Source organism: Muscardinus avellanarius, assembly GCF_963383645.1.
Source record: "Muscardinus avellanarius genome assembly, chromosome: 19".
NCBI classification, from domain to species: Eukaryota; Metazoa; Chordata; class Mammalia; order Rodentia; family Gliridae; genus Muscardinus; species Muscardinus avellanarius.
Genome location: NC_137805.1, coordinates 23,479,027 through 23,490,439, shown reverse-complemented (window position 1 = coordinate 23,490,439; position 11,413 = coordinate 23,479,027). Strand labels below are relative to the sequence as shown.

The following is an 11,413-nucleotide window of genomic DNA, read 5'->3' as shown; positions in this document are numbered from 1 at the left end:
TAGGTAGAAATATCTAAGCCACAGAACACAGAAATATTCAGAATAGAGATTTATTTTAAGTGCCTTGGAAAGTAAAACTGGTTTTATTCTTTTCATTTTTTTTTCTTCCCCATCCATCCTCCAGACCTTAAAATTAGTTTCTTGGAATTGTTTCCCAGTTTTTAATGATGATAGCAATAACCACAAAAAGCCTGCAATAGAGATTACTGAGCAGTCTATTTAGAAACTAAAAACCAACCAAGAAACAAAAACAAAACACTTGCCTACGGGTGCTGGTTTTTCCATTCCTGGGACTGAGCCATTATCCCCTGGGGTGGGATGCCAGCCAGCTTCCTGTGTACACGGGTGACCATGGCAGTTGTTCTCCAATGGCTCCCTTCCTAGGACTCCACTGGAGCACACGTCAGCATCAGCCAGCCACACCTGGTAAGTTCAAGTTGTAAGAGCCCCCCGCTGGGAAGGAGGTGCCAGGCAGGGAGGGAGGCCGCCGGGCTTGGAGGACTGGCCTTGGCTGCATCCTCTGGGTGCAACCTGGACGTCTGCACGCAGGCATGAGCTCCAGCGGCTGCCCCTCATTGCCGTTCCTGCTTCTTTTTCTGTTTCTGTTTCTGCTGCCGCAGGTCAGGTGGGACAGGTGCCCAGAACTCAGGCACAGGGAGCGCAAAACACAGCACAGGGTGGCTTTGGGGGAAAGAAGGCTGAGCAAGACCTGCTGAGACTGGCGGGGAGGGCAGGCATGCGGCGGGCTGGGCTGGCATCTCTACTGTGGTGGAGAGGTGGGGGTTCTAGAATGCATATGAACGTGGAGTTGAAGTTCTCAGTCTGAGAGAGGAGGTAGGCTAGCTGAGGGCTTATGAAGTCCATGAAAAATTTAATTTAGATTACATCAATATACACAGGGTCTCTAACAATACTTTTATCCATACTTTCTATACGATCGAGACAATCTCAAGGGTTTCTAGCAAAGACAATTTCAATGACCTGACGGGATGGCAGGGCTAAAGCTACCCCTCCCTCCAACAGTCGCTGCTGCTTTGTTACCGAATGCCGATACCTGCCCCAATTTGCCGAATCAAGTACTTGGGGCAAGCCTTTGGAAAGTAGGAAGGAGAAATTTATTGATTTGCTAGCAAATCGGAGAAAGCAGTGTGAACTTCAGCGTGCAGGAACAAGCCCGGGATTCTCCTCGAACGAAGGAAGCAAGTCCCAGGGGCTTGCTGGTATGTTTATGAGAAGGGATACAGCTGACATTTGTCTTTGAGTCAGTTCGTACTCAGCCCCGCAGGCCAGGGGCATGTCGTCATGTTTACCAGGAAGGGCACGGTTCATGTTGGAGTCGTCTTCAGTAAAGGGGAAGAACATGTTATTTGTTAACAGGACAAAACCTCAAAAGTGTCAGCTTTGAAGTAGCCCATCTTTTAGTTGCAGGGCCTGACGCAGGCCCCCACTGCAGCTTGAACGAGCTAGGAAAGTGGAGCCAGGCTGAGAGAAACGTGGGGCTCTTCTGCTTGTCCAGAGCCCGAGGCGTGCACGCCTGTGGGCCAAGGCCTGCACAGCGTGCTTTCTGCAGGTGGAAAGAAAATCACTTCTTCCCTCTGATATTAGCCAAGGCGGAGGCAGCTCACGGACTGGGGGTTCAGGTGCTGGGCTTCAGGCCGGGGCGCTTAAGGGACCAACCCGGGCTTCCTGCTCTCCCGGGGACCCGGACTGATGTGATTTTGTTTATTTTTGCCTTGACTCATGTTCCATTCACCATTGGAGTCTCAAGACAGCTGGATGGCGGGGTGCTAGCCCCAGAGGTTTAGAATAAATGAAAGCGTGTGTCGGTTTGTGTGTGTGTGTGTGTGTGTGTGTGTGTGTGTGTGTTACTGGGTATTCAACCCAGGAGCATTCTACCTCCAAGCTACATTCCCTGCCATATATATATATATATATATATATATATATATATATATATATATATACAAAATAAAAATAAATTAAAATTTTATTTTATTAAATAGTAAAATATAAATATAACAATAAATAATAAATAGTAATAAATCAAATCAAATAAATATAAATAAAATAAATATGCCGGGTGTGGTGGTGCATGCTTGTAATCCTAGCATTCAGGAGGCTGTGATCGAAGGATCATGGTTCGTAGATAGCCTTGGCTACTTATGAAGCCCTTTTCAACTCAGTAAGACCTGGTTTCAAAATAAAGAATAAAAAATAGGGCTAGGGGTGTAGCTAAGAGGTAGAATGGCCCTGGGTTCCATCCCTGTACTGCAAAAAATATATAAATATAAATAAAATATATACTTATTTTGAAACGGTTACACTCAGTTGCTGAGGCTGGTCTTGAGCCTGGGACCCCCCTGTTTTAGCCGCCTAAGCACTGGGATCACGGGTGTGGGCCACCACGCCTGGCTTACCTGGGAAGCCTCATGTTGTTCACCTGCAAATGGAGTTAGTTATTGCACTTAGCTGCTCGGGCAGCCGTGACAGTAACCAAGGAAAGGGATGGAGGGCTTGGCCAACTGAGGCTTGCCACCGTGCCACCGAGCCCAGCTTGATGGCTTCTTAAATATGGTGACAAAACTTGTTCCGTTCTTCTTAGACACCTGCCAGGTACTGTGTGTGTGTGTGTGTGTGTGTGTGTGTGTGTGTGTGTGTGTGTGTGTGTGTGATGGAACCCAGGGGCATTCTCCCTTTGAGCTACAGCCCCATCCCATTTTATTCTGAAACAGGGTCTCTGCTGCCAAGGCCAGCCTGGAGCCTGTGATCTTCCTGTCTCAGCCTCCCGGATGCTAGGATTGCAAGCCTTCACCACTGCACCCAGCCGTAGAAAACTTCAGTAGACAATAGCAGCACACAGCCCCGAGGGGACCTCGAGGCGCACGTGCTGCAGTGGTGGCTTTTCTGAAAGCGACTGCCTTCTCTGGGGCCAGCTGCTTGGGGTTTGGAGAACGGTCACATTTGCTTTGCGAGCGTTTTTAATCAGCCAGCGCGTTAACTTTATCCCCTGTACTTTGTGGAATCCTGTTGTACTAGTGCGTGTTCATTCACATTTGACTACATTGTGCCTCAAATCCCGTCGCCATCTTTCTCGCGCCTGCTCCTCTCCCGCGCGTCTCATGGGGCGGCATCCCTGCTGTCTTCTCCGGTCACACAAACACACCCGAGCCACGTCGTCCTCCTCTGGGGAGCGCTGGGCGGCTGGCCGTAGGGATTGTGCCACGACCGTACTTCAGTGTTGGGTGGAAGCTGCTCCACAGAGACGCCAGGGGTCACAGCAGCCCGAGAGAATGTGTCTTAACAGGTGGCAGCGGTTTGCAGCAATTAGAATGTGGATCCTTCCCTGAGCAAAGACCTGAGCAAACACCTGGGAGGTGCTCAGTCATTTGAAAAATTGGCCGAAAGTAACCCCTTCCTTTCCATTTCTTACTTTTCTCTCCAAATTGGTTTCTAAGCATCCTTGCCATCCATGAGAAGCGCCTACTCCCCCCTCCTCTGGTCTCCATGTTTCAAAACTGGTACCCGTGCGGCCGGGGAGCTGCTAGCCCTTGGTTTTTCTCTGGAATCCCACAGCCCTGCTTTGTCACGTCCACAGGAAGCCAAGGGACCGCAGGATTCTGTTTCGCAGGCTCATGCCTTTTTTGCAAAGTTAGTGACGTCAATACCAAGCTGAGGAAGATGGGCCCTTCTCCCCCGCTGGCCGTCTCCAGTCCTGAGAGCCCAGCAGTTCTCAGCTTGGGCTGGGCGGGGTTCAAAGGCCACAGAGGAGCGAGGGTCGAGGGTCGAAGAGGCGGAAACTGGCGATGTTATTTTTGGTCAGTGGTGTTGATGTAATTTGAAAAATTCTGTTTTTGTGTGTGTGGTACTGGGGATGGAACCCTGGGTCATTCTATCTAAAAGCTATACCTTCCCCCAGCCCTATTTTTATTCTTTATTTTGAAACAGGATCTCACTGAGTTGCAAAGAGCCTCACTATGTAGCTGAAGCTGGCCTTGAGCCATAGTTCCTCTTGTCTCAGCCTCCCAAATGCTGGGATTACAAGTGTGCGCCACCACGTCTGGCTAGTCTGGGAAATTCTGAAATGTGTTACCATTTAAGAAATTGCAAAAGTTTATTGATGCCCTCTTACTCATTCAGACTTGGAGGGGAGCAGAAGGTGGGTCTAGGGTGGTCAGAGGTGAAATGGGCAGGGCAGTACCCGCTGCACCTGATGAAATGGGTGCTTTACCCTCCAAGTGTCAACGTAGAGGATATAGGAAAGTGTATCAGTGTCCAGAGGCTGCAGAAACTGTAATTCTAGTATTTGGGAGGCTAAGGCAGGAGGATTGCAAATTTGAGGCCAGCCACGACAACTTAATGAGACCTCATCTCAATAAAATAAATAAATAAATAAATAAAATAAATACATAAAAATATGTATGCCTGGGGGTATAGCTCAGAGGAAGAATGCCCCTGTGTTCAATCCCCATCACAAAAAAGACAAGGCCAAACAAGGCAAAAACAAGACAAAAACAAAAAACCTGTATAGAAATCTCTTCCAGGAAATTCAAATATTGACATTTAGGATCCAAAATTCCCCTTGAATGAAAGTTGCATTAAAAATATTTTTAAGCATTTCTGAGGAGAAGGGTCTCTAATTCGGCTTCTTAGTTTTTCAGCGTCTTATTAGACACAAAGCCTTCATTTACTCATATGATTTTCTCTCAAAAGCTACCATGGAACCTGGCATGGTGGCGCGTGCCTATAATCCCAGTGTTTGAGAGGCTGAGACAGGAGAATCACAGGTTTGAGGCCCAGCCTCAGCAAACGAGTGAGACCCTGTTTCAAAATGTAAAGAATTAAAAGTAAAAAGGGCATGAGGTGTGGCTCAGAGATAGAATGCCTCTGGGTTCGACGTCCAGTACCACAAACACACACACACACACACGTGCGCCACCCGGCCAGGCCAGCCTGAACACCACCAGTTGCACGCGCACACCCTCCCCATCTGTAGAATGATGCGTAGGGCGGACGTGCCTTAGCAGGCCTGCCTGCCACACTCTGATAATAGGCCTTGGTGGGCCCTGCAGCTGAGAAATCCGCCTCTGGAAAGGTTCCCCCTCACCCCGGAGAAGGCATTATGCAAATCCTCTCAAGTGACAATAAGACCACTTACAGAACCATTTCGGCAAATGTAACGGTTTCCAGCCTGCCTGCGCCGCCCACAGGAGACACCGCCAGTTAATTCCTAAGGCTCGCAGAAAAAGAGCAGGAGCCAGACACTGGCTGCCACGCGAAATCGCGGGCATCTCTGTGGCAAAGGGCGCTCGTGCCCGCGTCTCAAATCCCCTCTGGAACATCCAGCTGGCTCTCACTTGACTGATAGAGGTGCTGTTCATGTGCAGTCTTAACAAAATGAATTCACGGAGCTCCAGTGGTAGAAAGGACCTTTAAAGACACCTTGTCTTAGAAAAACCCTCCATGTTTTCTTAGAAAAACCCTCCAGGTGCAGAAGGGAATACTAAGGTCCGGGGAGGCCCTGGAACCTCACAGCCCCTGTGAGTGGTCTTAACCACACCTGCTTTAGAAACTGAATTAATTTCTTCATTTTGGGGGGAAGAGCTTCAGTTTTCTCTGTTTTAAAATGATATGCCTGGTTAGGCCTTTTATTTGAAACTACCAACAGTACTCATGAAAAGTTCATTGTCTGAATAAATTGGTTTGAGATTTTGGAATTCAAAGAGCTTATAATTTGTTGTCGCTGTGGTGTTGTTGTTGGTGGTGGTACTGGGGACTTAATCCAGGAGCTTTATACCTCTGAGCTATAACCCCAGCCCTTTTTTAAGTTTTTTTTTATATTTATTTATTTATTTATTTATTTATTTATTTATTTATTTATTTATTTTAAACAGGATCTCACTATGTGGCTGAGAGCCTAAGTTTCTGAGGCTGGTCTCAAACCTGAGATCCTCCTGTTTCAGCCTCCCACGTTCTAGGATTATAGGCATGCATCACCATGCCCAGCTACAACTTCTTTTCTTTTAGGTAAATAGATAGAAATATAGTCTGTGGTAGGAAATAATGATTATCCTGATCTTTGATGTTAACAAAACAATAATATCACCAAGAGGGTCACATGAAATGAAGAGTCAAAGAAGACATCTTTATTTTATGTGAAACTACCTTCAAACACATGGTCCATTATTCAAGAATTAAATATTTTCAAGCATTTCTGCATGAAAATATTTCCATGCAGGATGATTTCTATATAGGCTTCTTAGTTCCTTAGTGTTCGGTATTTCTTTCACTCAGATAATTTTTTTAAGTAGGATAAATCCTTGCAGGCGACAGGCCACCACAGCAGAGGGTGATTTAGCAGGATCTGGGTAGACGAATAGTGTATTCATACTGTCCCTAGTGATTTAGGTATAAACCCTAGAGTTTTTGCTTATGTGGCTTATATTTACTAATGCTGTGTTAAAAATCAAAACCGGAAAATTCAAAACATATTTCTCAATTCTTTAAAGATAACAATATACTCCTTGCATGCTAATAGAAATAACAGATTTTTTTTTTTGCACAAAAAGACCGTGTTTTTTCAAATTTTGTTCAGTGAGAAAAGTAGCACTGTTTTATACTCTTGTAACTCTTTTGAGTGTCTGGCTAACAGAGATAGCTAAGTTTCCCTCTCTGCATTTGCAGCTAATCTGTTGGGAATGTTGTTTGGTTGAAATAAATGAAGAAATTCTGGTCTCATGCAGATATGTATTTGGAAAGGGGGAAATATCTTAATAGCCTTGAAGAAATAATTGTGAATATTGTTTTTGCATAATGAACCCAAACTTGACACCTCTTAATATTTTAAGAGTTCCTTTGCAATGAGGAACCTGAGCCCATTTTACCAAACCGTCCTCACTCCCATAAGTCTCTTCTCGGCTCTTCTCAGCCTACGAGGACCCTTGGCAGTGTATGATCTTGAAGCATGCTGGCTGGCTCTTAGGAACGTGCGAGCTCGGGAGCTATACAGAGCTGTGCTTTGGGTGACCTTTGCCTCCACAGTTTTACCTGCTGGAAGTTTTGTCCCCAGTGTGGTGGTGAATGGTACAGGGCCTTTAAGCGGTGGCCCAAGTGGGAGGTCCTTGGAAGGGTTTAAGATAGTTCATCTGGCCCCCTGGGTGTTCTTGGGAGGGAGTTATTATAAAAGCCTAAGCCTGGCCCCACCCAATTCTCTTCCACTTTCTCTTTGGCAATACAATTGCTTCTTTGCACACACACAAATGTGACAAAGCTGAGAGGGTCCTCGCCAGAGCTGAACCCCAAAACTGTGAGCTAAATAAACCTCTTTTTTTGCCGTTCTTGGGATTAAGCCCAGGGACATTCTATTTTTTTTTAATTTTTTATTGGTGCACTGTATTCATACATCATAGTGGGATACAAAAAAACTTTTGTAGACATACACGCACACATCACCCAGTCAGCCCCCACCCGATCCCCACCCCGTTCCCTTCCCATCCCTCCCTCCCATGCTTGGCTTAGTGGTTGACATCTAGTATTATAGCAATTTATCCAAAATTAAAAATGATAATCTCACATAACAGTTTCATTTGTCTGATACCAAGCTTTTGATAACTTAAAGATAACATTTCAATATTTCTTTTTGCTTTCTTTCTTACCGGAGAATATTTTTTTCTTTTTTTTTAGGTGAAACTATTATATATTTATATATTTATTTTTCAGAAAAAAATCTATCCTAATATGGAATATGGACTCTAGATACCCAAAATGATCTTGAAAAAGAACAAAGCTGGAAGATATATATTTTCTGATTTCAAACCATATAAAGCTACAATAATTGAAACAGTGTAGTACTATTCTAAACGCAGATATATAAACCATTGGAGTTAAATAAAAGCCTAGAGCTAAATTTTTCCATATATTGTCAAGTTATTTTTGACAAGGTTTCCATGAACATTTGGTGGGGGAAAAATAATTTTTTAACTAAATATTGTTGAAAAATAATAATTACATGAAAAAGAATAAAATTAGACCCTTACCTAATCCCATATACAAATATTAACTCAAAATAGATAAAAGACCTAAATATAAATCTTTTTTTTTTATTGGTGCACTGTATTCATACATCATAGTGGGATACAAACTTTTGTAGACATACATGCACACATCGCCCAGTCAGCCCCCACCTGATCCCCACCCCATTCTCTCCCCATCCCTCCCTCCCATGCTTGGCTTAGTGGTTGACATCTAGTATTATAGCAATTTATCCAAAATTAAAAATGATAATCTCACATAACAGTTTCATTTGTCTGATACCAAGCTTTTGATAACTTAAAGATAAAATTTCAATATTTCTTTTTACTTTCTTTCTTACCGGAGAATATTTTTTTTCTATTTTTTTTAGGTGAAACTATCATATATTTATATATTTATTTTTCAGAAAAAAACTCTATCCTAATATGGAATATGGACTCTAGATACCCAAAATGATCTTGAAAAAGAACAAAGCTAGAAGATATATATTTTCTGATTTCAAACCATATAGAGCTACAATAATTGAAACAGTGTAGTACTATTCTAAAGGCAGATATATAAACCATTGGAGTTAAATAAAAGCCTACAGCTATATTCTTCCCTATATTGTCAAGTTATTTTTGACAAGGTTTCCACGAACATTTGGTGGTAGAAATAATAATATTTTAACTAAATATTGTTGAAACATAATAATTACATGGAAAAGAATAAAGTTGGACCCTTACCTAATCCCATATACAAATATTAACTCAAAATATAAATCTTAAGACTATAAACTTTTAGGAGAAAATCTGGGTCATAAAACCTCACAACACTGAAATTGGCAGTGATTTCTTGGATATGATTTCAATGGCACAGGCAAAAGAAGAGTATACAAACTCCCTAAAAAATAAAAAAAATATTGTATATCCAAAGACAATGTAAACAGAGTTAACAGTTACTAATAGAATGGGATAAAATATTTCCAAATGCTATATCTGAAGGTATATTAATATTCCAACTAGAAATCCTAAAAATTAACAACAATAAAAGCAAACAATACCATTTAGAGATAGGTAAAAGACTAACATAAGTAATGAATCTCCACAGATAACCAATCTTGGTTGTCTGTTGGATGGAAAATCTTGTTTCTCTAGTTCTGATGTGTGTTACCTATTTCTTCTTTGTAGTTAATCTCTTTGAGTATTTTCTCTAGTGCTGGTTTTGAAGACATAAATTCCTTCAGTTTCTGTTTGTCATGGAAGCTTCTTATTTCTCCATCTAATTTGATAGAAAGTTTTGCTGGGTAGGAAATTTCTGGCTGGAAGTTGTTTTCTTTCAGAGTTTGGAATATGTTACTCCAAGCCCTTCTGGCTCTCATGACTTGGTTTGGGAAGTCTGGAGTGATTCTAATTGGTTTGCCTCTGAATGTCACTTGGCCCTTTGTTTTTGTTGCCTTTAAGATTCTCTGCTTGGCTTCCACATTGGTCATTTTGACAATTATGTGGCGTGGGGATCCTCTTCTCCGATCCTGTCTAAAGGGAGTTCTATAAGTTTCCTGGACCTGTGTATCGACCTCTTGCTCTATGTTTGGAAAATTTTCTGCTATTACTTCCTTGAAGAGATTGTTGATCCCTTTGGTTTCACTTTCTTTTCCCTCCTCTATTCCAATTATTCTTAGGTTAGCTCTCTTAAAATGGGCCCATATTTCTTCAATATCAGATTCCTGCTGTCGGATATTTTTTCCTAGATTAGAAACTATGCGTTCATTTTTGGATTGATCATCTTCTAAGAGCAAGATTCTATTCTCCATGTGGTCTAATCGGTTGTTTGTACTTTGAATTGAGGCCTTTACTTCATTAATTGCATCCTTTATCTCTTTTTGGCTCTCTCTGAATTCTTTTTGAAACACCTCTATTATTTCTACAGTTATTTTCCTGATTTGATCTTCTAGAAATCTCTGAATTTCTGTTTTATCGGGTTCTGATGTTGTGGGGTTGTGGGCATTCATTGCTCCAGTGTTATTCCTCTTTCCCATGATTTCAGAAGTTAGTGCCTTCTCTGGGTTCTTCCCTTGGGTCACTATGACTTCACTTAAGGTGCTCTGGATCTCGAGTCAGTAGTATCTCAGACCCCACTACTCCTTTACTGGGTTGTATCACAGAGTCTCCGACCCAGAGAGTAAATAGAGGCTGCTTTAGACTGTGGGGGGTGCCAGGTTGCACGTTCTCCTATAATGTGATATCTCTGCCACCGCCACTCCCCCACTGGGTCAAGTCCCAGGGAGTACAGTACTGGGATTTCTCCTCTGTGGCCCGCAATTTGACTCACTGTTCTTGAGTACGCAGATGTAGCTGTACTGGATTCGGTGAATTCTCTGCTGTTGCCTCCGGTGGCAATATGGCGCCGCTGCCACGCCCTCGGCCATGAGGCTGGTGTATTTCTTCTTGGTTTTGATTTCCACTCTGAATCCCTGCGGCGTGTGCTGAGCTCAGCCACTGGGAGCTTTAGATTTTACCTGCAGCGAGAAATCCCGCCTGGCTGTTCCGCAGTGGCTCACCTCAGCTTGCCGTAGCCGTCCGGTGAATTTGCCGCTGCAGCCGGCAATATGGCGCTGCTGCCGCATCCTCAGGCGTGAGGCCGGTTATCTCCTCTGTGGCTCTGAGCTCTGTTCTCAGTCCGCTTTCTCTCTGGAGCCTGGTGATTTTTTAAATATAAATCTTAAGATTATAAACTTTTAGGAGAAAATCTGGGTCATAAAACCTCACAACATTGAAATTGGCAGTGATTTCTTGGATATGATTTCAATGGCACAGGCAACAGAAGAATATACAAACTCCCTAAAAAATAAAAAAAATTGTATATCCAAAGACAATGTAAACATTGTTAAAAGTTACTGATAGAATGGGATAAAATATTTCCAAATGCTATATCTGAAGGTATATTAATATTCCAATAAGAAATCCTAAAAATTAACAACAATAAAAGCAAACAATACAATTTAGAGATAGGTAAAAGACTAACATAAATAATGAATCTTCACAGATAACTAATCTTAGTTGTCTGTTGGATGGAAACTCTTGTTTCTCTGGTTCTGGTGTGTGTTACCTATTTCTTCTTTGTAGTTAATCTCTTTGAGTATTTTCTCTAGCGCTGGTTTTGAAGACATAAATTCTTTCAGTTTCTGTTTGTCGTGGAAGCTTCTTATTTTTCCATCTAATTTGATAGAAAGTTTTGCTGGGTAGGAAATTTTTGGCTGGAAGTTGTTTTCTTTCAGAGTTTGGAATATGTTACTCCAAGCCCTTCTGGCTCTCATGACTTGGTTTGGGAAGTCTGGAGTGATTCTAATTGGTTTGCCTCTGAATGTCACTTGGCCCTTTGTTTTTGTTGCCTTTAAGATTCTCTG

General features: G+C 42.6%; 1 protein-coding gene across 1 annotated transcript in view; it reads left to right on the top strand.

The window, feature by feature from the left end:
* Positions 1–551: 551 nt before the first annotated feature.
* Positions 552–11,413, top strand: part of CDH26 (cadherin 26) — a gene marked incomplete at both ends in the record, with an annotated part of 44,576 nt that continues 33,714 nt past the window's right edge. Inside the window, 1 exon segment of the mRNA XM_080716475.1 lies at positions 552–620. Coding sequence (XP_080572601.1) covers positions 552–620 — 69 coding nt within the window.